This window comes from Podarcis pityusensis (genome assembly GCF_964106645.2).
Source record: "Podarcis pityusensis genome assembly, chromosome: 10".
Taxonomy (NCBI): domain Eukaryota; kingdom Metazoa; phylum Chordata; class Lepidosauria; order Squamata; family Lacertidae; genus Podarcis; species Podarcis pityusensis.
In genome coordinates this window covers 59,342,265-59,369,367 of record NC_138035.1, presented here as the reverse complement: position 1 = coordinate 59,369,367, position 27,103 = coordinate 59,342,265, and the positions used below count along the sequence as shown (strand labels likewise).

The following is a 27,103-nucleotide window of genomic DNA, read 5'->3' as shown; positions in this document are numbered from 1 at the left end:
CCGGGAACAGACCCCAGATTTACAAATCAGTCCCCATACAAAATCCATTGAAGTTGAAAAGTGTCCCCGGATTCAATGAAAAAAATCTGGTAACCTTAAGTTGGAAAGCAGTGCATTCTGTAAGAATTGGTGCAAAGATTGCGAGGAACTGATAGAACATAGGGAGAATTTTATAATAATAATAATAATAATAATAATAATAATAATAAAGAACAGGACGTAGTAAGGTAAAAGGAACATTGCAGGGGTATGCATACCGCTAAACATTTTGTAAATCTAAGTTTAGCCTTATTGCTGGACAGTATTTCAATATGAGTAGGAAAATGAGAGTACCCCAAAGCATTTATTTTAGAAAAAAAGCACGGGGTATAGCCCATTTTGAATAGCAGTTCTTATGTTTGAGTGGGGGGTATAGAACTGAGTTATCTGTGACGCAATTGGTCAGCTAAGTATTTCTATTTATTTACTTGATTTGGGGGGCACCTGCCCCCTGGCTAAGCCCATGAGCAGCCTCCTCAAATATTTTATGGGGGAGGGGGTCGAATGTCGTATGTCTACATGTCATCTTCATCCCTGCTCCCAGGAGAGCATCCGCCCAAGAGAGAGAAGGGGAGAGAAATAGGCGCCATGAAGAGAAACGCCAGCGAGGCGCCTCTGCTCGCTCCTCTTAGGATCTGGGGCGAGAGGGACAAGCGCCGCTCGCCCCGGACCCCTGGGGGAGCGGCGCGTGCGCACTGCCGCCCTCCTCTCTTCCCGCCCCTCCTTCCCTCTTCTTGCTACAGAAGCCGCCACAAAGCGCGCAAGGAAGGGGAGCTCGCGTGAGCGCTCGGCGGAGGAGAGCGTAAGCCGCCAGGGGAAGCCGTGCGCTCGCGCCTGGTAGCCCGGAGGCGGGGGGAGAGAGAGAGAGAGAGAGAGAGAGGAAAGAGCCCAAGCTAAGAAAGCCGAGCAGAGCAGCGTCTCCCTCACAGGCTTCCCAGAGCCGCGCACGGACAGCAGCAGCGGCGGCGGGTCTCTTCCTCTCCATCCGCCCAACCGCTTAGACTGGAGGCAGCAGCAACACGTTGCTGTGGGCGCCGCTGCCAGCCAACTTGGCTCCGCTACCCGAGGCAACTTTGCGGGCGCCGGTGGGGCGGGAAGCCGCTCTTGTCTCATTGTTCTTCTTCTGAAATGCTTCGTTCGGTGGCCGTCGCAGCTCCGCCTCGGCTCCTTCGCCGGCGCAGCCGTGGGGCTTCTCTTCCTTCCCGGGCGCACGGAGCGCCTTGATCGCGCGCGCGCCGGCGACCCACTCGTGTGTGCCATCCGCTGGGAGCGGCGACGATGGAGCGCTTGGCTCGCTGCTTCCCCCCGGGGATCGCGCCCCGACGGCGGGCCAGCGGTTGAGGGCGATCTCGGGAGGGCGCGAGCAAAACGCCCCCAGGCAACCGTCGCTGGTGGCTCTCCGTGCGCGGGTCCAGCAGGACCGTCTGCGCTTGCAGTCTCCATTCGCGATCGGGATTGATGCAACTTTTGAAGACCTGTCCCGAGAGGCTGCAAGAGGGGGTGGAAAAAAACACACACCCCCCTCTCTCCTGGGCAAGGAGATTTCTTTCTTTTATTTTTCTGGGTGAGGTTGGGTTCTTCTCTGTCTCCAAATCGTGGATACGTTTGCTGAGGACATGAGTCGAACTTGAAGCCTGTGCAAACGAAGGAACCGTATGGTTTGTTATCCATCATTCTCCGGATCATTTTTTTTCCCAGGTCAGCTCAATGCTGTTTTTCTAGACCCTTGTTCTCTTACCATGGCAGTGGTGCCCATCTGAGCGTTGCTGGGACTGGAAAGGAGTCCTGGGTCCAGGTTATGGGTGAAATGGGTGTGACTGGCAGCTCCACCAGCTTGGGCAGTGGGTGTTACTAAAGGAGCACTGGAGGGCACCCAGCTCCTACCATAAACCATGCAGCTTGTCAAGACGACACCCCTTGTCTTGGCTTGGCTTCTAGGCGCCCTGTCTGCCTTTGCCCATGGAGCATCGCCCCAGGTGCCAGTGAAGGGAGATGGCTTTGATGTTGGCAGAAAGGGCAGGGAGTGTGGATTGTGGTGCCAGGTGGCCACTCCACTGCCCTGGCGAGTGGTGGCACCCAGGACTATGGGGGGCTTCCCTTTAGGGAGTGTTGCTCGGGCTTCCCTGCAGAAAGGGCATTTAGCCAGATCTAAGGCTACAGCTAGAGATTTGGGGGACTGGGGTTCCTTGGAGAATTATGATCGTGCCAGGGGCTGGACTGCAGCACAAACTGGCCAACAAAGAACTCAACCGCGGAAAGCCACACAGCATTCCGATGGCCCTTTGGAAGGAGGTGGCGAGAGCCAGCTGAATAAAGACCTTTCTGTAGTCTTGGAGGTTGGGAGATACTCTGATCTCCCTGGGGCACAGGTACAGAAGAAGGAAAGCAGTAGAGACCCAGGAAGCATTCGTTCCAAAAGGCATGCAAGAAGCAAGAGGGGAGCTGGGCAGCTCCAGGACGGAGGGAGTTCAGGAGAAGTCAAGGCTCTCACGGATAGTCTTGTAAGGAACTTCAGTGACTCAGTGGACAGCCAGATGACTCCTTCTCCTGGGCCAGAAAATGATTTCCCCCAGGCGTTGCCTTTGAATGGATCCACAGCTGGCTCTTTCAGGAATGGTACATTCCGACCAGCCCGGGTCAAGAACCCTTTCTACCCGCTGACTGAGGAATCATATGGTGCCTACGCAGTCATGTGCCTGTCGATAGTGATCTTTGGCATTGGGATAATGGGCAACATGGCAGTGATGTGCATCGTGTGCCACAACTACTACATGAGAAGCATCTCCAACTCCTTGCTGGCCAACCTAGCCTTCTGGGATTTTCTCATCATTTTTTTCTGCTTGCCTTTGGTAATCTTTCAAGAGCTCACCAAAAAGTGGCTGCTGGACGATTTCTCCTGCAAAATTGTACCGTACATCGAGGTAAGCACAGTGAATGCAATAACCTGTAATCTCATTTTTCCTGTTGCTCTTTGATGTCCCATATTTGCTGACAGTTAGTTAAGAATTATCCCTCTCCTGGGATGAGACTTCTTCCAGGAACGTTCTGTTCACTCCCATCAGTTGTTCCTCATAACCTAATGGTTGGATGTTGTCATGTTCATTTGGAGACGTGAAATATTTCTGCTTACTTATTTATTTGACTCAGGTGGTGCTTAGCGGCTTCATAATTCTTCCGCCCACCTTTGACTAGTTCAGCGAGAGTATTTATGTTTTGAGTTGCTGTAATCTGTTGACTTCAGTGAGATCAGCACCTTGATTGTAAGCTCATGATGTGAATGTAAGTCGATTGAAGTTGGCTCTGATCCTCATGCATGGGGGCTTCCTTCTCTGCTGCATGTAAGGGTTGCTACCTGCACTCGCTTAGGGCATTTAGTAAGACAAGCTGTGTTTGGAAGATGGGATAACAATTTTTGGACTGTGCACCCCCTGCAATTTGATTTCAAAAGCAGATTCGAAGTGGTTCGAATAAACCTTATTTGGAAATATATGTTTTGCGGCTTTAAGTTGAACTGACTCCCCACATTTAGATCGGTGTTTAATAGGCTTAAATCCAAATATTCCACTTTAATTGATGGACCGGGTTACCAAAACAAACCACACTGTTAAAGGATGCCAGGCCTGCACTCACAATAAAAAGAAAATCAGGGTACATCTAATTCAAATGCATGCATGTATTCACATGTGTGCATCAACTATATATGAAAGTACTTGATGCCCAAGAAGCCACGCATAGTGTGGTGTGGGGAGAGAAGTTGCCTATAACTCTTGCTCTTGCCAGATTTACTGCAGAAGATGAAAAATATTTTCATTCTCGAGTTGGAAAGTAATGGATTGAAGGATGTGGCTTGATAGTCAGAAAACCATCAAACTGATGGATGCATTATTAATGTAACTGGTTAGTTCCAAATCCCATGCTTCTGTCTTCTTTTCTTTAAATGCCTCAGGTTCCACTTAAATCCTTGCTTCTTGGCAAGAGCACAGATACTCTGCCAGGCCTTCAGCCAGCTGGCCAGAATCCTGCCACCATTCAGGTTGTCTGTTTTATTTATTTACTGGGGTGTGCGCACACACACACCACACACACACTAAACCTGGCTGATAGTGCTATAGAGTAATTCTGGCAGGCTATACTACTCTGTGTGAGAGAAAGACAATATCCATTTAACTAACAGCAGTGGGGTAAGGGAAGATAAAAAATACCCACACTTCTCATTATATTTTAAGAAGGAGGTCCTGTTTGTTAAGCATGAAACTATTCATTGAATTGTATTTAAATCTGACTGGCATGGGGATGGAAGAGTGGGTGTGAACTTTTTCTCTTTCTTCCCAATCCTGTTGTACTGGGAGGCGCACCGGCATGAAAATGCATTGCCCAACACCTTGTAACTGTCACAGCTTTGATTTGTGACGTATAAATGCTCTCCTTTAGGGTATAGCCCTAAACTGCATCACTCCTCATACAACACAGCTGTATTGAATAAATGTATCCCTTTTCACTGTGGAACCAGAGCTGTTTATAAAGTTAGATGTCCCAATAACAACTGCCAGTGTTCCTTTACTGTAGGTCTAGTCATTGTCAGGCAATCGTCAATGAAATCCATATCTGGATTTTAACTGTGTAGTTGCTACGTTTGGTTTTGTTGTGGTTTCTTCGTCGTAAGCCAATTCTGGGAGGATCTGTGATCCTGAAAAGCAGTATAGAGATTGTTTAAATAAGTGGCATGAAATTGTAAACCTGCAACGATGTGGGCGAACTCTCCCCTGTTCCTTACAAGGTCAGTGTTTTGCTTTTTATATTTTAAAGGTGCGTTTATCTTAAGATTGTAAGATATGGATGGGGGAACCTGTAGCCCTTCAGATGTTATTGAATTCCAGCTCCCATCAACCCAGCCAACAAGACCAGTGGTGAAGGATGATGGGAGCTGTAGCTGAGCAGTGTCTGGAGATTTGCAAGTTTTCCATCTCTAAGAAAAGTCCCAATGGATCATGCTAAGGACTCATATCATATCATCCTGTTTCCAACCATGTCCAACCAATTATTTCCAGGAAACCAATGGATATGAAGCCAACTGTGTATGTTGGATGACAAGTACCTTATTTACCTGTCCTGACCCTACTGCCAATAAATATTTATTGGATGATTGACATTACAGAAGAGAGTAAGCTATCTTTTCCCATTCACTTCCTCTGTATCATTCTTAATTACAACATAATCCCTCTTTGTCCTCTGTTTTTCTAAAGCTGGTTTGGGGGAAAACTCCATGCTAAAGCAGAACTGGGCTTACTGTGCCCCATTTAGGTATTAGAACAGGCTTCCTCAACCTCGGCCCTCCAGATGTTTTGAGACTACAATTCCCATCATCCCTGACCACTGGTCCTGATAGCTAGGGATCATGGGAGTTGTAGTCCCAAAACAGCTGGAGGGGCGAGGTTGAGGAAGCCTGTATTGGAGTTTCCCCATGAATCTGGTATACTTGGAGCAGTGTTTCTGAGCCACCTGATTTAAGAGACTGTCTGATGTTATAAGTGAATAGAGGCTGGGCAAATTGCCAGCTTTGACCCTCTTAAGTAAGCGAGGTTCCCATCCTGCTTTGTGGGAGAGATAGGTGCTCATTCAGATAAAACTCCCATGAATGACCTATGTTCTACAGCCTCCAGAGTGTACAAAGGCAGTAACCTAGCGCACTGTTGCTCAACCCATAATCATGTTGCTGCATGCTCCTGTGCTGGTGAAGCAATTGGGTTATCGCTGGCAATTTAACTGTTGAGCCAAGCACTTCTCATCCTGCTGTGTTAAAAGAGTTGTTCTCTGAAGTCCAACCCGTATTTCGTCTTTGAGGTATGATTGCCATTTCTCCCTTCTGGCTAGTTCCCATGTCATCAGTAATATATGGATATTTTTATCATGTAGGTAGGCTCAGTCACCTGAATGCTTCCTACCCAAGCATCACCGGTGGCCTTGAAGGAAAAAGAAGGCTGGTAGGCTCCATCACCTGAACTCTCATCTTACCTGTATGCTCAAAAGATCCATTCATGGGTGCTGGCTGAAAGGGAGAAGCTTTGTGGTGAGAACCACAGTCAAATCTTTATATCAGTCAGCCTGAATCAGTTCTTATTAAGGAGTAGACTGCTAAAATACAGTCATGCAATGTTTTTGAAGGTCTAAACAAAGATTTATGAAGAGTTTAACCAAGCTTGCCCCAACCTTTGCAGTATTCATGCCAAATAAATTATGGATTTCATGTTCGTTTCATGCCACAAAATCATGAAGATTTATTAAGGCCTTGGGCTTCTGGCATGTTTCCAGTATGAATCTCTAAGCTCCACCTGGGACAAGTTGTTAGGGATATTTGGGTGTGGTCTATTCTGGTGAATTAGTTTCGTCAAGTCTCTGGACCATAAACAAAAGCATTTTGCTGTGAGAGGAATTCTCCTTAAAGACTTAAAATCCAATTTTATGTTAATTTGCCTTTAGCTAATAAAAAAACCACACACAATGGAAAGCAGCTATTTAATTTCCAGTGTTTTCTCCTGAATTTATTCCCAAACTTTAATTTACTATGGAAACAGTATTATTCATATGCTGCATTTGCATTTTTCATTTGAAATCTTTTTTGTTAGTGGTGTAATAGGAAGTCTGCTTAAAAACAAAACAACTGAAAATTGTATACAGTTTAAATTGTGTATACCAAGTAAAATGACCATGCAGTTTGGAAAATGTATTGTTTATGTTCTTCAGACAGTTTGCATATATTGTAAATTAGTAAGAGACTGCAAGAAATTGCTTCTCATAGCTGCAGCCTTGATGCATTTTCTATGGAGGTGTGCCCTTGATTTCTTTGGGAGTATTCCTGTGGAATGAAACTTGCAGCCTTAAATAGAACCAAAAAATAACAACAACATGTAACATTTAAGCTGCAGTCAATTGCTGTAGAGTAGATCCAGGGAAGAATTCATATAATTATTATTATTATTATTATTATTATTATTATTATTATTATTATTTTATTTATATCCCGCTCTCCCCAGCCGAAGCCGGGCTCAGAGCGGCTAACATCAAATGTATAACACATTAACATAAAATCAGACAATCAATTAAAATATATCCTCAAATCAGATCAGGATCAGAATAAAATCCAATCAGATGGCAACCCGCAGATTAGGGTTGGGGACCTTAAATGCTCACCAGGCCCAACTGTTTGTGCTGAACTTTATTGGCCTGTGAGAAAAATATAGATTGCAAACAGGTACAAATGGTTGTGACATGTTCTCACTCTAAAGGTATTATGCTATTCTGATCGTGTTTGGTAAGGTAGTTATTTACAGGCCACTTCCACTGATAAAGGCCCCTTGGCTCACACTCACACAAACTTAAGTGATCTATAAATGACTCCTTTGGTGAGAGTTTTATTGATGCTGAATACATAACAGTACTTGTTAAGAGACAAATCTCCTAGTAGGTGGATCACATTATGAGCCTGCAAGTTAACCAACCAATTGCACCATAAGCAGGTGTATTTTACTTAGGGGGGTCTTCACTAATCCAAATTAACAATACTGCGTTTTCCCCAGTGCAGCCATTTGTGTTTTAATTACCCATCAGTACATCTGAGTAGGCGCTAATTATGCAGAAAATTAGTAATGAAAACATGCAAAAAAAGTACAAAATTTTATATATCTTTCTGCGCTATATATTGTTAAAATGTTCTTTGCAATTGCCGGCAACTCCCAATTTACACGGGGTTTACATTGCAAGGGACCACATTTTTATGGGAAAGCGTGTATATTTGAAACGCCACTGAAAAAGCCTGCGGACACCCCATTCTACCCTCACCCTGCCCCCTCTGTCTTCTGCCCCTTTTATGACATTTTGGGGTCACTTCCAGGTTTGGTGGGATGCACATATCGGAAGCGCCTAAAACGGTCGCTGCCTGTATTGTTTTCTGAATCCGCATTTTTAAATTTAAAGTATAGACTGCCTTTGCGAGTTAAGTGTTTTACCTCTGTGTAAAGTACACTCTCGGCTTGGCCACATGGAAAATTTAATTGATAGTAGAAAAAGTAATCAAAAATGTCCTATCTATATTAAACTCTTTCCCCACCTTCCCTTTGATTTTGTAATACAGTGGTACCTCGGGTTACAGATGCTTCAGGTTACAGACGCTTCAGGTTACAGACTCCGCTAACCCAGAAATAGTACCTCGGATTAAGAACTTTGCTTCAGGATGAGAACAGAAATTGTGCAGCGGCAGGCCCCATTAGCTAAAGTGGTATCTCAGGTTAAGAACAGTTTCAGGTTAAGAACAGACCTCCAGAACAAATTAAGTTGTTAACCTGAGGTACCACTGTACATAGGGACGCGCAGGTGGCGCTGTGGGTTAAACTACAAAGCCTAGGACTTACTGATCGGAAGGTCGGCGGTTCGAATCCTCGCGACGGGGTGAGCTCCCGTTGCTCGGTCCCTGCTCCTGCCAAACTAGCAGTTCAAAAGCACTTCAAAGTGCAAGTAGATAAATAGGTACCGCTCCGGCGGGAAGGTAAACGGCGTTTCCATGCGCTGCTCTGGTTTGCCAAAAGCGGCTTAGTCATGCTGGCCACATGACTCGGAAGCTGTACGCTGGCTCCCTCAGCCAATAAAGCGAGATGAGCGCCGCAACCCCAGAGTTGGTCACGACTGGACCTAATGGTCAGGGGTCCCTGTACCTTTACCACTGTACATTCCTTATTATGTTTTCAGGGCTCCTCAATGTCCCTATGCCACATGAACAAATGCACATGGTGTACGATGCATATTGAGGGATTATTCACATGCTTTTTGTGTCTGGAGGGTGTGGTCATTCCCTCTGTGATATGCAGAGATATTGAGAACTATGACCTGGGGGACTTGGAGTGGATGGCGGAAGACTCTGAGAAGGCTAAGGGTCAGGCTGCTTTTTTTCATGTGGAGACAGACCAGTATCTCATTGAGAGCCCTGCTGGTCAAATGACATGGGCCTGCCACCTTCCTCTAGCTCAGTGGTGAGTCCCCTTCCATGCCTGTCTCCCTAGCTGCACAGAAATTTAAGCAAAGGTAAGGCACCTTCGGTTCACTAACCAGCTCTTCCAGAGAGGTGGAGCCTACGACACTCCAGAGGGGGGCAAGATCAGCTTGTACATCCCATTGCCCCATTATAAGATAAGGGCTAGAACTGCTTGGATAGGGCCAAATGGATTTGTGAAAGTGGGTTTTGAGGAGAGAATTCTGCAATAAACAGGCCTTCCTTCCACACACCTGGGCTGTCATAAAATGGCCATTTGTTTCACTGGTAAATAACGATAGTTATAAAGGCATGCTTATTCTTGGATCTGAAGCAGCAGCAGTAGTAGTGGTAATAATAATAATAATAATAATAATAATAATAATAATAATAATTTATACCCCTTCCCCATCTGGCTGAGCCTCCCCAGCCACTCTGGGCGGCTTCCAACAGAACATTAAAATACAATAACTTATTAAACATTAAAAGCTTCCTTAAACAGGGCTGCCTTCAGATGTCTTCTAAAAGTCTGGTAGTTGTTTTTCTCTTTGACATTTGGTGGGAGGGCATTCCACAGGGCGGGTGCCACTACTGAGAAGGCCCTCTGCCTGGTTCCTTGTAACTTGGCTTCTTGCAGTGAGGGAACCACCAGAAGGCCCTCGGAGCTGGACCTCAGTGTCCAGGCATAACGATGGGGGTGGAGACGCTCCTTCAGGTATACTGGACCGAGGCGGTTTAGGTATTTAAAGGTCAGCACGAACACTTTGAATTGTGCTGAGAAACGAACTGCGAGCCAGTGTAGGTCTTTCAAGACTGGTGTTACATGGTCTCGGCAGCCGCTCCCAGTCACCAGTCTAGCTGCCACATTCTGGATTAGTTGTAGTTTCCAGATCACCTTCAAAGGTAGCCCCACATAGAGCGCATTGCAGTAGTCCAAGCGAGAGATAACTAGAGCATGCACCACTCTGGCGAGACAGGCTGCGGGCAGGCAGGGTCTCAGCCTGTGTACCAGATGGAGCTGGTAGACAGCCGCCCTGGACACAGAATTAACCTGCTCCTCCATGGACAGCTGTGAGTCCAGAATGACTCCCAGGCTGCGCACCTGGTCCTTCAGGGGCACAGTTACCCCATTCAGGACCAGGGAGTCCTCCACACCCGCCCACCTCCTGTCTCCCAAAAACAGTATTTCTGTCTTGTCAGGATTCAACCTCAATCTGTTAGCCGCCATCCATCCTCCAACCGCCTCCAGACAATTCCTTGCAACCAGTTATACAAACAGAAGCAGTGTACTTCCTTAGTCCACCTTCTAACTTAAATTGCTTTGTGTCTTCTTCTTCTTCTTCTTCTTCTACTACTACTACTAATTTATTATTTATACCCTGCCCATCTGGCTGGGTTTCCCCAGCCACTCTGGGCGGCTTCCTACTCATGGCACCTTTGCAGTGTGGGAAGGCTGGAGCATAGTTACTCAGTGCTCCACAATACTAAAGTATTTGTTGAAGTGGTTCAAAGCGAATTTGGCAGAGAAAATTGGATTGGGCTTCCAGCACAGGTCGGCAAGTTGTGTGTGTCATAAGATCGATAGGTACACGGCTAATGTAGTTGGCTAATACTACGTCGCACATTTTCTTTTCTTAAAAAGCCTGAAGTTCCATTTAAATCCTTGCTTCCTGGCAAGCATTCCAAGTGTTCTGCCAGCCAAGCTTTTGACCAGCTGGTAAGATTTGTTTTTGATCATTCAGATATTAGAAAGGCTTGTGTCTCTCACTGTTCATTTCCCAGTTCCCTCCCCTCATCTTAAAAGATGCGAGTGAGGAAAAAGTAACAGCGAAGCTGGCTCTTTGTAATCCACAAATACTTGTATCGGGCTTAAACTCTGAATGTTGAGATTTCAAAACAGAAAGGGATTTGTCTTAGACTTGGCAGAAAACAGAGGTCAGCAATATTTGGGGAGTAAAAAGGCTACATTTGTTATCTCTGTGCTACAGAATTAGTTCTGCCTGTGCTGGCCTTGGCATTAAGCTCCCTTCTGAGTTTACACAGTAGGGGATGGCAGGATTGCTCTTTAAATTTGAGAAGGAACATCGGAAGCTGTACATAGGAGTCCAACCAGCGATCTATCTAGCTCAGTGTTATCTCCCTAGGGTTTCAGACGGTGGTCTTTTCCCAGCCTTACCTGGGGATTCTGGGAATTGAACCTGGCACATTCTGACACGCAGAGCAGATGCTGTTTTACTGCCCTTCCTGTAGCACAGAAACAGCAAGGCAACAGTACCAATAGCATCATGATGCTAGTTTGAAGGAGCTTGTATGCCAACAGCTTGCAAGACCTCAGTACCACTTCTGACGCCAACTTGGCAAGTTGGTCAAAGCATCTACGTGCAGCCAGTCCACCAACAGAATCCTTGGTCTTAGGTGCCCTTTAGATGTCACTCCAGCTGTGTGTAAGCTACGTGCCAATTCTGTGGAAAAGATGGCCCGCCCCACATAGTTGTATCATACAGACACAGCTGCAAGTTGCAGCATGTCTCTGTTAATGGGAAAGCAGCTCCAACGCTCTTGAAGAAGAAGAGTTTGGATTTGATATCCCGCTTTATCACTACCCTAAGGAGTCTCAAAGCAGCTAACATTCTCCTTTCCCTTCCTCCCCCACAACAAACACTCTGTGAGGTGAGTGGGGCTGAGAGACTTCAAAGAAGTGTGACTGGCCCAAGGTCACCCAGCAGCTGCATGTGGAGGAGCGGAGATGTGAACCCGGTCCCCCAGATTACGAGTCCACCGCTCTTAACCATTACACCACACTGGCTCTTGAGGCCCTGTCTATCACAAATGCGATATCGAATGAACTGGGAAGGGGCAATTCATAGTGCAGACCAGGGGTCCTCAACCCTTCTATCCCTAGGGCCAAGTTGAGATGGCTGAAAAGACCCACAGCTCACAAAATGGTCACAGTCACAGAATACTGGCATGGAGGTAGATTTTAGCATATTCAGTTGGCAGTTACTGACTTCACTTTCTACTGATATCTAATCCACCTTTGGAAATTTACTTTAAAATTTGCCACAGTGTTTTCCTTACAGGCAAGGTGTTCCATAGTGCAGCTTTCCTCAGGCTTAACTGCAGACATTTGCCCTGGAGCTAATGTGACTCAGACACTCCATTTTAGTCAGACGCTGCTGATCCAGAAACTATAAGCAGAGAGAGCTTTTTCTTTTATATTTTCCCTTCCTCACATGCTTCTTACCAATCTCCTGTAATTTCGTCTCCTGTTCTCCTTTCACACTCAGCTTGCACCTTATCCCCACCCTCAAACTGCCAGATTCTTTCATTCCTCCTCCCCGTTCTTTTCACATTCACTTATTCCTCCTCTAGCACCCTTCTTCTCTTATCTCCTTCCTTTCAATTCCCAATGTATTTATCATTCTTGTTGTTGCTAGTAGTATAATAATAAAAATAACAAATGGCCATTTCATCTCACTTGCCAGTTTCCTTCAACACCTCCACTGACCCTTTTCCCTCAGAGGAGGAACACCTTCCTTTCTGTCCTTCCTCCCTGAATTTCTTTGCCTCCCAGACACCTTCACTCAGCATGCAGGGGGTGGGGGGTGGGTTCTGGTGTTGGCATTGGCCTGTCACCATGTAAATATATGGCAAAAAATAAGAAATGGATCCCCAAACACATGCTTGTCCTAGGTCTGAAAAGGTTGGAAATAACCAGGTTTAAATCAATTTATTTTTTGTAAAGTACGAACCACTCTTTCTTTTCATAAACTGTCTCCCTCTTTCGCTTGGCCTATAGTCAGTTCCCAAAGAAACCATTGGAACAAATGCTAATTTGAGAGTGGACCAATCTATCTCATTCGCGTTTGTGTGTGTGTGTATTCACAGTTTTATTTTGTTGATATTTTACGGTTGATGTGAACTTTCTTGAAGAACCCAGGCTGCATTCACACGGCAGTTTATTCCATTTTCATGGTGTTTCCCTAACTGTAGGGACTCTAATGGAAGATAGGGCAAGTTTAGTGCTTATTTTTTGCTTCCACAAAATAATGTTTGCAAATAATATGGGAATGAGTGCTAATCTTGGACTATATTCCGCCAAGGTAACAGCTCTGTAGTTAACAACTGGATGCAAACCGGTCTTTCTTGTTTTTGTAAAAAAATATGGAACTTTGGGGATTCCTAGACCAGGGGTCAGCAACCTTTTTCAGCCATGGTCCGGTCCACCATCCCTCAGACCATGTGGTGAGCCGGACTATATTTTTTGGGGGGAAATGAATGAATTCCTATGCCCCACAAATAACCCTGAGATGCATTTTAAATAAAAGCACACATTCTACTCATGTAAAAACACCAGGCAGGCCCCACAGATAACCCAGAGATGCATTTAAAAGGACACATTCTACTCATGTAAAAACACGCTGATTCCCAGACCGTCTGCGGGCCGGATTGAGAAGGCGATTGGGCCGCATCCGGCCCCCGGACCTTAGGTTGCCTACCCCTGTCCTAGACCTTTTCTGCCCCATTCCCCTGTCCCTCTAACAAAGGGAGTCAGGGGTGTTCTAAGGAAACATTTCCCTTGCTCTCATCCAGTGCTAGACATTTCAGAATCCTGACTATATTAGGGCAGCTTTGTCTTCAAAGGTGATCTTAGGAGTTACAGGCAAGAAAGAATTCCATACAGGACGTTGCTGGCAGAGAAGAGAGGGAGCGCCTTCTCTATTCCCAGCCTAGAAATTTAGCAGGCTACTGCAGAAGAGAGCAGCATCTAACTTGCCTCTTCTGCCAGCAGGCTAGTAATTTCTGTGGACTTATTTACAAGGCTGTGTTTGAGGCAGGTGGGTGGAGTCACTGCACATAAGGCATTCAAAGGTGCCGGATTCTGTTGCTTTAGCAATACAGTGGTACCTCGGGTTAAGTACTTAATTCATTCCGGAGGTCCGTTCTTAACCTGAAACTGTTCTTAACCTGAAGCACCACTTTAGCTAATGGGACCTCCTGCTGCCGCCACACTGCCGGAGCATGATTTCTGTTCAAATCCTGAAGCAAAGTTCTTAATCCGAGGTATTATTTCTGGGTTAGCGGAGTCTGTAACCTGAAGCGTATGTAACCTGAAGCGTATGTAACCCAAGGTACCACTGTAAAAAGGAATGCAATATAATGAAATGATGACAATTATTAATACAGGTTTTTTTTAAAAAAGCTGCAGTTGATAAGACTTTCTGTACTGTCACACAAAACTTTAATAAGGGGCACAGCAGTAGTTGGTACGTGCTTCAGCACTTACATCAGCTCACTGGTATATCACTCGCAACGTGTCTTTTGAAGTGGGTTAAAAAAATCAATCTCATTCTGTCATAAGAACTACTCGGTGAGGTTTTAAGCAATTGTGCAATTTCTGTTTCAGAGCCCAGAGACTGAAACTGAGAGGTGATTGAAACTTGGCCTTGATGTCAGTTGAGCTAATAGTTAAATGTATGGGAATATGCTATTAAGGATGTACGGGTTTTGAAGCCAAGGTCACAAGACTTAATTTTTTCTGTTTTAGTAGCTCCGTGATGTTGTAAAAAAACACACACCACAACCAACTTATTTGTTAGCTATTTTAGCCCTGGCCCATTCTCTTGACCTAAGTTTTACTACCTCAGAATGAGGGCATATGTTTTCCCCTTCTCAATTAAACTACACATTTGGCTTGTGTTTGCTAAGCTTTTTCCTCCGACTGTATCCCTGACAGTTTAACTCACCAAATTAATAGATTTGCCTACCAAAAAAAAAAAATATTTACCGTTCTTCAGCTGTGGCATAATTAAGCGTGTCTCTCATTGCAGGGCTCCATGATTCTCAAGAAGAAATATCAGAATTGCTCAGTTGAGCTAGAGTTTACCAGGTTTTATCCTAAGTGCCTCATATTTCGCAGGGATATTGACTTTTAGCAATCAGATATGCCCATTAAATGCTGAAGGCCAATGTGTGGGATACATTTCTATAATTGCATATAATTACACACTCTGTCCTTGCGGAACTTTTTATGAGATGTACATAAACAAGAATATTTCAAAATTATGATGGAAATCTGCCTTCCTTTTGAAATGTGCCTGCTATAGAATCTTAATTATCTCAGCAAACATTAAATAAGCAAAAAAATTACAGTCAGGTCGGAGCCAAACAGTACAAATTGAGAGCATTTGCAGATGACTTAGTATTGACGTTACAGGAGCCAGAATCTAGTACCAAAAGAGTTTTAGAACTGATTCAAGAATTTGGTCAAGTTGCAGGATTTAAGTTGAATAAGTTAAAGACCAAGGTTTTAGAGAAAAATTTAACACCAATGGAGAGAGAGAGGTTTCAGAATGAGACAGGTTTAACAGTGTTTAAGAAAGTTAAATACTTGGGGATTAACATGACAGCAAAAAATGGGAATTTATTTAAAGACAACTATGAAAAATGCTGGGCTGAAGTGAAAAAAGATCTAGAAATTTGGTCAAATTTGAAGCTTTCACTGCTGGGCCGTATTGCTGCGGTAAAAATGAATGTATTGCCTAGAATGTTGTTTTTGTTTCAAACATTGCAAATTGTGGACAAAATGGACTGTTTCAAGAGGTGGCAGAGAGATACTTCTAAATTTGTCTGGCAGGGCAAGAAGCCTAGAATAAAATTTAAGATATTAACAGATGCAAAGGAAAGAGGTGGATTTGCCCTGCCAGACTTTAAACTTTACTATGAATCAGCAGCTTTTTGCTGGTTGAAAGAATGGTTGCTTCTTGAAAACACTGACATTTTGGATCTAGAAGGTTTCAACAATGTATTTGGATGGCATGCATATCTGTGGTATGATAAGGTCAAAGCACATAAAGCATTTAAAAATCATATTGTCAGGAAAGCATTGTTTAATATCTGGATAAGATACAAGGACTTATTGGAAAATAACACTCCAACGTGGCTGTCACCGATGGAAGCAAAAGCTCTGAAAAAGCTCAATATGGAGGCCAAATGGCCGAAATATTGGGAAATTTTGGAACAAGACGGAGATAGACTGAAATTGCAGAGTTTTGAGAAATTAAAAAACAAAGTGCGAGACTGGCTTCATTATTATCAGATAATGGAGGCATGTAATTTGGATAAGAAAATTGGTTTCCAGGTGGAAAAATCAAAATTAGAAACAGAACTATTAGAACCAAAAACTAAGATTTTGTCAAAGATGTATAACTTGCTGTTGAAATGGAACACTCAGGATGAAACGGTGAAATCTGCTATGATTAAATGGGCACAAGATGTTGGACATAACATAATGATGGCTGACTGGGAACAGTTATGGAACACAGGTATGACGTTTACGGCATGTAATGCCTTAAGAGAGAATATTATGAAAATGATATACAGGTGGTACATGACCCCAGTCAAGCTTGCAAAAATTTATCATTTGCCCGATAACAAATATTGGAAATGTAAAGAAACTGAAGGTACATTCTTTCACCTTTGGTGGACGTGCCCAAGGATTAAGGCTTTCTGGGAAATGATATATAATGAACTGAAAAAGGTATTTAAATATACCTTCTTGAAGAAACCAGAGGCCTTTCTCCTAGGCATAGTTGGTCAATTGGTGCCAAAGAAAGATAGAACTTTTTTCATGTATGCCACAACAGCAGCAAGAATACTCATTGCAAAGTATTGGAAGACACAAGATTTACCCACTCTGGAAGAATGGCAGATGAAGTTGATGGACTATATGGAACTGGCAGAAATGACTGGCAGAATCCGAGACCAGGGAGAAGAGTCGGTGGAAGAAGATTGGAAGAAGTTCAAAGATTATCTACAGAAATATTGTAAAATTAATGAATGTTAGAACGATGTTGGATAGAAATTAAGTGGTTTCTAGCTGTAATGCTTTAAGGGAATATGAAAAAGGGGTTGTTAAGAGGTAAAAATCTAACGTTACTATTTTAAGACCAAAGAATAGGATAAATAAAGAGGGTAAGGATTTGCTGAACCAACAAACTGAAATGGAATACAAAAAAGGGAGGTATGAGGAGGTCCGGGAAACAAGCTAAAGAAAAATAAGCAATGGAAAATCTGAGTGTTTTTAATCATTTTTATTTTGTATTTTTTTTTTTCATTTTGTATTGTAATATTTTTTTAAAAAATCCTAATAAATATCTTATAAAAAAAAAAATTACAGTCAGCTGCCCAGTATTTTAAGGGTGTTCTTTTTTAAAAACTGATGTACTATGTGGATGCTGGGCTAATTTATAATAAAGGCAAACCTCTGGGATAGGGGGAGAAGAAAAATCTTTAGCAGTTCCTGTTTGTATTCCTTCAAAGCTCCACTGCATCTTGACAGAAATTTATTTTTAAAAAACAACCTTCGGAAGAGCCACCTTTCAGTATTACAACCTATGGGAAATTTGCATAGAGTAAACCGGGAACAATAAGAGCACATGCAAAAGGTCTAGGCCTGGGTGATGTATCAGTATATCGCTTGAAACCAAATTGCGAGAGTGGTTTTAGAATTTCCAGTCACGCAATGTATCGAGAATCCCCAACACGTCGCAGTGCCCATGGGGCAGCCTGCAAAGGCAGTTTGCGTCTCCTGAGCCTAAAAGTTCAGGCTAGCATAGGGTTACCAGACGTCCCCGGTTCCTGGGGACAGTCCCCAGATTTGCAAATCTGTTCCCGGAAAATGTGGTAGCGGCAGCCTCAGCAGCCCAGAGACAGCCTGGTAGCACGGTTTGCTCTGGCTAGCTTCAGGAGCTGCTTGCTGCCGTGGCACCCGCCATTTTTCCTCACCGGAAGTCCCCATATGATGTGTCTTGCGTGATCTCCTGTCCCCTTTTCCCTTTGTTTTGACTGATGGGGGAGGCTTGGGAGTGGCGGCCGGCCAGCCGTTGCCCAGTTTTTTAAAACCTCTGTGCATTTATGTTTCACAGGCTGCCAAAGAAGGGCTTTGCACCTTTATACAATATGCATGTATGCTTGGGCCCAGGGTCTTTTGCCTCACCATCCCCACTACTGACTCCCTGTTGCTACTCAGCTTTAAAAAATAATCTGGTAACCATAGGCTAGCAGTGAGCTTCGGGCACCGTGTTTCTATTTACCTGTCAGGGACAAATACAAAGAGTGCCAACCCGAGAAATCTCCAGAGCGGAGGGCAGGAAGTGGCGCACTCACAGACGGAACTGTGGCTCTCGGTAGCTGCCGCTTGCATGCTGAGAGATTGTCGCGACGAGCCATGGCTGGCTGTTTCAGGGAGGCCAGAGGCTCCACAGTGCCCTGCCATGCGGTGCCCCGGCCAATGCACTCTGCCATGATCTCTTAGATGATGCTCACGTTAGTCTGTCATAGTTTGTATGTTAATTATGCCTGTTGAAGGATAGGGTAGATATTCCTACAGTAGAGAAATAACTGGCTTGCGGGTCAGGCTAGCAGCCATCTTGAAATCTAGTACTGAATATTGTATGCCTTTAAGTGAGGGGTAGCCAAAGTGGAGCCCTCCCGATGTTAGTGGACTTTGTTGTTGTTTAGTCGTTTAGTCGTGTCCGACTCTTCGTGACCCCATGGACCAGAGCACGCCAGGCACTCCTGTCTTCCACTGCCTCCTGCAGTTTGGTCAAACTCATGCTGGTAGCTTCAAGAACACTGTCCAACCATCTCGTCCTCTGTCGTGCCCTTCTCCTTGTGCCCTCCATCTTTCCCAGCATCAGGGTCTTTTCCAGGGAGTCTTCTCTTCTCATGAGGTGGCCAAAGTATTGGAGTCTCAGCTTCAGGATCTGTCCTTCCAGTGAGCACTCAGGGCTGATTTCCTTCAGAATGGATAGATTTGATCTTCTTGCAGTCCATGGGACTCTCAAGAGTCTCCTCCAGCACCATAATTAAAAAGCATCAACTCCCATTATGCCATACTCTCTTGGCCATGCGATGATGATGATGATGATGATGATCTTATTATGTGTACCCTGCCCATCTGGCTGGGTTTCTCCAGCCACTCTGGGTGGCTCCCAACAGAATTAAAAGCACAATAAAACATCAGACATGAAAAACTTCCCTAAACAGGGCTGCCTGTTGGTTTCTGCTTTCCTTCACTGTGCAGCGAAAGGGCTTGTCACGAGACAGGTGTTTACATTCCACAGTCTGTACTGTTGGAGTTTCTCACGGGAAAGGGAGGCTGGATGTGACGTACACTGGTTTCCTGTTTTTCACTTTGTGATTCTCTCCGAGCTGTCGAGGAGAGAGGATGCATTTTCTGCTCCGGCAGAGGCAAGATGTCTTTCTGTAATATACCAGCTTTGAACTGTAAATAAAGCAATATAGAGTATGCAGCACGTACTCCTCATCCTTCCGCTGGGCACGAGACTCTGCTTTAAATCAACACGTGGTTATGGGCCCAGAAGTCGAATCGGAGTGCCGGCAAAGGATCGGAATGCAGAGGGACAGGTCGGATCGGAATCTGCTCTGCGCGTAAAAGTGATTGATGAGGTATGTGCTACTGCTCCGGGCAGCCTGCCAGCTTCTAGTTAATGGATTTATGGCTGGACTTTGATCTTTTAAAGCCGTTTTGCCGGGAATAGGCAAAAGGCTCCCAGGCACAAGTTACTATGCTGGGGAAATCGAAAGTAACTTTTAAGTGCGCTTTTGGAATAAAGCAGCTGCAGCAGTGACGCAGCAAGATTTAAAGCAGCATATATGACGCTGAAGGCTAATGCCAGAGTCATGATGGCCCTTCAGGATGCTTGTGGGATTCCTAAGCTCAACAAGAAAAATTATGCCGACTGGGTTCTGTATGCAGAGGCAATTCTGCGGAAAGAGGGTTTGTTTGAGGTGATTACAGAAACCCCCCCAGCTCCAGTTACAGTTGCATGGGAAGCTAAGGATTCCAAAGCAAGGGGAACTCTTACATTGATAGTATCCCCAGAAGAGCTCTGTCTATTGCGTGATAAGACCTCAGCCAGAGAAATTTGGGACGTTTTGAGAGAGGCTCACTTAAGGACAGAAGCTGGATCCACTATGTTTTACTTTAACAAGCTGCATAATATGGCTCTTGCTGAAGGTGGAGATGTGCGTTTACATCTGATGGAGATGCAAAATCTGAGACATGAGCTGCAACAGAGAGGACTCAACTTTCCAGAGGCTGTGTATTCTTTCATGATACTACAATCTTTGGGTTCAGGTTGGGAGTCTGTTGCAACCCAGATTGCTGTGCAACCAACTGCTCAGCTGACAGTGGACTTTGTTACTGCCGTGATTTTAAATGAAGCAGATCGCCGGGGTGCTAGCTGCATGGGCAAGGGGGAGTCTTCACAGACGTCATCCCATACTGCAGTGGAACCACCAGATGGCGCCAAAGCTTTGAAGGCAGTGAAATGCTACTCGTGTGGACGTCTAGGCCATATGAAGAGGGAATGCAGATATCCCAGGGCCAAGACAGAGCAGCGCAGCGAAAGCTCATCGCGCGGAAAAGGCCGAGGCAAAGGCAAAGGTCCGGTGTCTAGGACAACGCAGCACAAGGCTATGGTTTCACGCTTCACTCCAAAGGTTGCAGAGGTCCAGAAGACGTCTAGATCTTTCTTCGTTGTTGATTCAGCGGCGACCCACCACATGTGCAACGATAAGAGACTGTTTGTGTCTTTTACACCGCAGGAAGGTGCGATTCACCAGGCGGATGACCACACTATTCCCAGTAAAGGCTACGGAACTGTTGTTCTTCACAGTTTGGACTTATCGATACAGAATGTGCTTTACGTGCCAGACGCCAAACATAATCTGCTCAGCGTTGGACAGCTGAATGAGCGGAACATTGACGTGTCATTCAAGAACAAGAAGTGCATCATCACAAAGAAAAATGATTATGTATTGCATGCTGAATATGTTGATCGTTTGTTTGTTTTGTATTATGATGATGTTGTGCAAGATGACACTTGTTGCATTGCAGGTTCTAACAAAAGTTTGCATGCAGAATGTATTCACGATTTTCATAGAAAATTTGGTCATTTGCATTTTGAGGCAGTATCTAAAATGCCTGCCTTGGTTGAAGGTATGACTATTAAACCCTGCAGGTACCACATGAAGTGCAAAGCATGCGCAGCAAACAAGGTGAAAATGGCTGCGAAAGGTAAGGTGTCTAGTAGGCAAGCTACAGAACCATACCAGGTTGTTCATGCTGATTTAGTTGGACCACTAGCGCCCTCTTTGGGTGGAAATAGGTACTTCATGGTTCTCATTGATGCATTTTCTAGATATATTTTTGTGTACAATCTCAAGCAGAAATCAGAGGCTTTTCCTAGGTTCAAGGAATTCTGTGCTTGGTTGGAAAATGTGCACGGTAAGAAGATAAAGACTCTTTTCACTGATCGCGGGGGGGAATTCACTTCTCAGCAGTTTGAAGCTTTTCTGACTGAGAAAGGAATTCAACACGATTTGTCTAGTCCTCGCTCGCCATGGCAGAATGGACTTGCGGAACGGGCAAATCAGACATTGCTTCAAGGGTTAAAAACCTTGCTGCATGATGCCAATCTTCCAGAGAGTTATTGGGCCGAATCTCTCTCGTGTTTTGTTTACAGTTACAATCGCAGGTTATCTTCAGCGATTGGTTGTACCCCCTACGAGAAGATGTTTGGCAAGAAGCCATACATCAAACACATGAAGATTTTTGGTTCTGACATGTGGGTTCGCTCACCACAAAACTCCAAGTTAGACAAGCGTGGATTGCATGGTATCTTTCTAGGTTATCAGAAAGGGTCTTACAGAATAATGATGACTGACTCTAAGACAATTAAGCTCACGAGAAGTGTTGAGTACAATGCAAAGTGGGGGGAGAATGTGGGAATTTTCCAATGTTATCCTGATGACGGTGATGAGACTGAGGATAGTCAAAAGCAACCACAACAGCCCACACCCACTGATGAAGGTTCTGAGTCTGAATCTGAAACTGAATCGGGTGATTCAGAGGATTTCAAGAGTGCGAAAGCCTCTATGCGACCCTCTGAAAGCTCTGATCAAGAATTGGAGGAACCATTGTTCACAATAGGTCGTTTTTCTCCTAAGAAGGAAGAGGAGAGTGTTGAAGACTTAAGGCTAATTCGCAGGTCACAAAGAGCCACAAAAGGCAGACCTCCAAAGAGATTTGCTGATGAGTTTGCTACGATAGCAGTAACAGCTGTTAAAAGCTCCAAGAAGGTATTTGAACCTTCAAGTTTCCAAGACATCCAGGGTTTGGATTCAAAGGAAGCTGAGCCATGGTTAAATGCCATGAAGGCTGAGCTTGATTCCTTAGAAAGGAACAAAACATGGGAGCTAGTTCCAGTAGTTCCAGGAATGAAACTGCTTGGAAGCAAATGGGTCTTCAAAGCGAAGACAGATCAAAATGGCAAGATAGTCAGACACAAAGCCAGATTGGTAGCCAGAGGTTTTGCACAGGTACCAGGTGAAGACTATCACGAGACCTACTCACCGACAGTGAGATATGAAAGCATTAGGCTTATGCTCAAGCTAGCTGCAGAGGAAAATCTACACATTAGTCACCATGATATTAACACAGCTTTTCTGTACGGATCTCTGGATTAATCACTTTATATGCTTCCACCTGATGGCGTACAGGTAAAACAGGGATTTGTTTGTGCTCTGAAGAAATCCCTTTATGGTCTCAAACAAAGTGCACGGTGTTGGCACACAAAACTCACTGAAGTATTGTTTTCTCTAGGTTTTCAGCAAGGGAAAGCTGATCCATGTGTATTTGTCAAAGAGGAGGGGCAAAAGAAACTGTACTGTTTGTTTTATGTTGATGATTTATTATTCTTTTGGAAAGATGTCGCAATGTACAATAACGCCCTAGCTCAACTGAAAGAGCACTTTGACATGAAAGATCTTGGTGAGGTAAACAACTACCTATCTCTGGAAATAGAGAGAGATCAAGATGGTAACATTCTAGTACACCAGTCACGGAAAATTGCTGATGTGTTAAACAAACTAAATCTGATGGATGCTAACCCTGTAGACACACCGATGACAACAGGTTATCAGGTAGATGACACTGAAGAAGCATTTTCTGACACTACACTGTACAGAAGTGTGCTAGGCAAGCTAAACTTCATTGCCAGATGTTCAAGACCAGACATTGCTGTTAGCTGTAATTTGCTAAGCAGACAAGTCAACAATCCTAGTGTCAAGGATTGGAAAGCTCTGAAACGCATAGCGCGGTATTTGAAAGGCACTATGCATTACAGACTGAGATTTAACAATCAGAAGTCTGGTGGTCTTGAGATATTTGCAGATGCAAGTTTTGGAAGTGACACTACAGACAGGAAAAGTACGTCTGGAGTTTGCTACATGTACAATCAGAGTCTGTTTGATTGGTCATGCAAGAAGCAAACAACAGTTAGTTTAAGTACTTGTGAAGCCGAACTGAATGCACTATCGTATTCACTTAAGGATTGTGAATGGTTAGTACAATTGTGCAAAGATATGAAAATTCCTGTCAAATGTCCAATCCAGGTTTACCAGGACAACAAAGCATGTTTGGCTTTGCTGAAGTCTGAAGGTTGTAAGCAAAGCACGAAGCACTTGCAATTAAAGTTGCAGCATGCTAGGGAATGTATTCAGAAGGGACTCGTAACGGTGTCCTATATGCCAGGTAATGAAATTCCTGCTGATGTATTGTCCAAGATTGTATCAAGGGATCAACACTGTACCTATGTGCAGAAGTTGGGTTTGTACTGATATTGTACGAACACGCTGCCCAGTGATGTTCACAGAAAGGGGGAGGATGTTGGTTTCTGCTTTCCTTCACTGTGCAGCGAAAGGGCTTGTCACGAGACAGGTGTTTACATTCCACAGTCTGTACTGTTGGAGTTTCTCACGGGAAAGGGAGGCTGGATGTGACGTACACTGGTTTCCTGTTTTTCACTTTGTGATTCTCTCCGAGCTGTCGAGGAGAGAGGATGCATTTTCTGCTCCGGCAGAGGCAAGATGTCTTTCTGTAATATACCAGCTTTGAACTGTAAATAAAGCAATATAGAGTATGCAGCACGTACTCCTCATCCTTCCGCTGGGCACGAGACTCTGCTTTAAATCAACACTGCCTTCCGATGTCTTCTAAAAGTCAGATAGTTGTTTATTTCCTTGACATCTGATGGGAGGGCGTTCCACAGGGTGGGCACCACTACCGAGAAGGCCCTGCAGGTTGAGACTGATGGGAGCTGTAGTCTGGAGCGCATCATATTGACTGTCTCTGTTCTCTATTAAGGTGCATATTTCAAGTCCTCGTTCATATTTAAACTCACTTTTGTATTTCTCCCTATCCAGGTGGCATCCCTTGGAGTAACTACCTTCACGTTATGTGCCCTCTGCATAGACCGTTTCCGTGCTGCCACGAACGTGCAGATGTATTACGAGATGATTGAAAACTGTACGTCGACAACCGCCAAGCTGGCTGTTATATGGGTCGGGGCTCTGTTGCTGGCGCTCCCTGAGGTGGTTCTGCGCCAATTGACTAAGGAAAACTCGGAAGCCAGTGGGAGCCCTCCCGTGGAAAGGTGCGTGGTGAAGATCTCTCCCCACTTGCCTGACACCATCTACGTTTTAGCCCTCACGTACGACGGCGCGAGGCTCTGGTGGTATTTTGGCTGTTATTTCTGCTTGCCTACGCTCTTCACCATTACTTGCTCTTTGGTTACGGCAAGGAAAATCCGAAAGGTGGAGAAGGCCTGTACGAGGGGAAACAAGCGACAAATTCAGCTGGAAAGCCAGATGAACTGCACAGTCGTGGCTCTGACCATTTTATACGGTTTCTGCATCATTCCTGAAAACATCTGCAATATTGTCACCGCCTACATGTCCACGGGGGTTTCTCAGCAGACTATGGACCTCCTGCACCTTATTAGCCAGTTTCTGTTGTTCTTCAAATCCTGTGTGACTCCGGTTCTCCTTTTCTGTCTTTGTAAACCATTCAGCCGAGCCTTTATGGAGTGTTGCTGTTGCTGCTGTGACGAGTGCATCCAAAAGTCCTCCACCGTGACAAGTGATGATAATGACAATGAATATACTACAGAGCTTGAACTCTCCCCTTTCAGTACTATACGTCGTGAGATGTCCACATTTGCCTCTGTTGGGACTCACTGTTAGCTCACCCTTTTGATCAACACGCAGGTCCAGCTTGCAAAAATCTGTCGGGGTTGTTCTGTCGACTTCAGTGGGATCCTGGGTTTTGCCATTTGATTTGATTTCAACATAGTTTATGTTGAGAGACGAGAAGCAAATGGAAGTCCTGTAAGGCCAACTGTAAACTGGTTTGCATATTAACATATTTGCTTTGAGAAATAAGTTTTAGTCACTAAAAACAAAGACGTACTGCCAATGTGGAGTTATAAATCATTTCATATATGGTGCTAGCGCTCTGTGTCTGAAGGGAAGGCAGAAGCCAATCCTATGTATTATTTAATTTAATTTTCTGCTAAAACAAAAAAACTACATTGAGAATGATCCAGCTTATGGTAAGCGTTTCTGATATCCCAGGGAATGGCGCATGAAGCCATCACCTTGGTGAAGCTATGGAGGTCTGATTCTAGTCAGTTCCTGGATGGGTGGCCGTGTGGGAGCCATACTTACGTTGCCTTCAGTTCCATGTTGGAAGAAAGATGGGAAATAAATGAAGGAGAGGAAGAAATAATGCTTGAATCCTAATCACAGTTAACCTAAGAACCTTCACTGAACACAGTGAAGTTGCTTGTGAGTAAATGTGCATATGATTCTGCAGTTGTGCCATCGGTTCCCCTGTAGCAATTAGTGGTCAACAAATACTAATAATCCCATTGATTTCAGTGGGAGAAAATGAAGCATATTCTTAAATCTCCTTCAGGACTTGAAATTGTTTAATGTAGGCTGAACCAGGCACATTGTTTTCCCTATTCTCCCCCCCAACCCCCCCCCAAGTTTTATGGAAATAAATGGTTTGCAGTATTTAAGAATAGTTTGAAGACACTAATTGGTTATTTTAAAAATAGTATAAAATACTTGAGTTTCCTACTTTGCTGAGCAGCTTTTTAACGGCTCTACCAAATTATTTTCACAATGAGGAAAGCCGTCATTTGTTTCTTTGCATTAACTACAAAACTGAATGAGTCATAATTGCATAGCACTCTTGGCGATAACTTGTCTTGATAGCAGAAGGCTGATTCTTTCTTCCTATATGAGTAGCAATTGTTTATTTTTATTTTTAAACAGCACTAGTGCAGACTATATTTACAAATGTATGCCTGGCTTCTTGGTGCCTGCCCTTCTTTGGATACCTCTAGTTGCACATTATTGCACTGAATTGGAAGTCAAGAGATATCTGCACAGTGGCTTCCCAATCTTGTATATCTAAAGGAAATAACCTGCGTTATTAAAACAAATCCCATAATTTTTCAATGTACAATGTACAGTCAGAAGATTTGATATTTCTACAATGGGTATTTCCTTTCTAACACATAGATGTAGACTAAGTTATTATGTTCTGTTCAATCCATGGAATTTCCACTCACATCAGGGTGTATTGCCTGTAATTCCATTATTTTCTTTTTACAGTGTTTTTTAGTTTTTTACACTAAGGGTATGTCCTCAGTCTGTGTGTATAATTCCTGCTGTAAGTGATGGTGCTGTTGTAGGGGGTGCGATGTAAGAATTTGCTACAGAATTAGTGACAATAAATTTGAAGGCTTGCAATGTGTGGTGCATAATTTCCGCCCTTCACTCCCGGTTTTCATTCAAAACATAAATTGAGTCAAATTTCAGAAAATTTGATAGACTGTTTTGCTGGCTGTCTCATGTCTTGTGCAAAATCTCTACTAAGCCTGCACCATCTATTTACTACTACAATGAAGAGAAGTAGAAAAAGTCAGGGTTTTTTCATTCGGTAACTGGATACAACTTGAGTGGAATACAAGCATTCCACCTGTGCAGGAATATTAGTGTGGCAGACAGAAAGATCCCCTCTCCACTCTTCCTATTCTGAAAGTTCTTCCAGCCCTTCCAATCCAATTTGGGGGGCAGGCGGGGAGGTGAGACCCATTACACAGG

At 44.2% G+C, this 27,103-nt stretch overlaps 1 protein-coding gene across 1 annotated transcript; it reads left to right on the top strand.

Moving 5' to 3' along the window:
• The first annotated feature begins 806 nt into the window (after positions 1 to 806).
• Positions 807 to 26,749, top strand: LOC308486619 (prosaposin receptor GPR37-like). Its single transcript, XM_081023670.1, has 2 exons — positions 807 to 2,960; positions 24,353 to 26,749. Exons 1-2 carry the CDS (start codon positions 1,932 to 1,934, stop codon positions 25,169 to 25,171), a joined length of 1,848 nt encoding a protein of 615 aa, XP_080879796.1. The 5' UTR covers positions 807 to 1,931; the 3' UTR covers positions 25,172 to 26,749.
• The last annotated feature ends 354 nt before the right edge of the window (positions 26,750 to 27,103 follow it).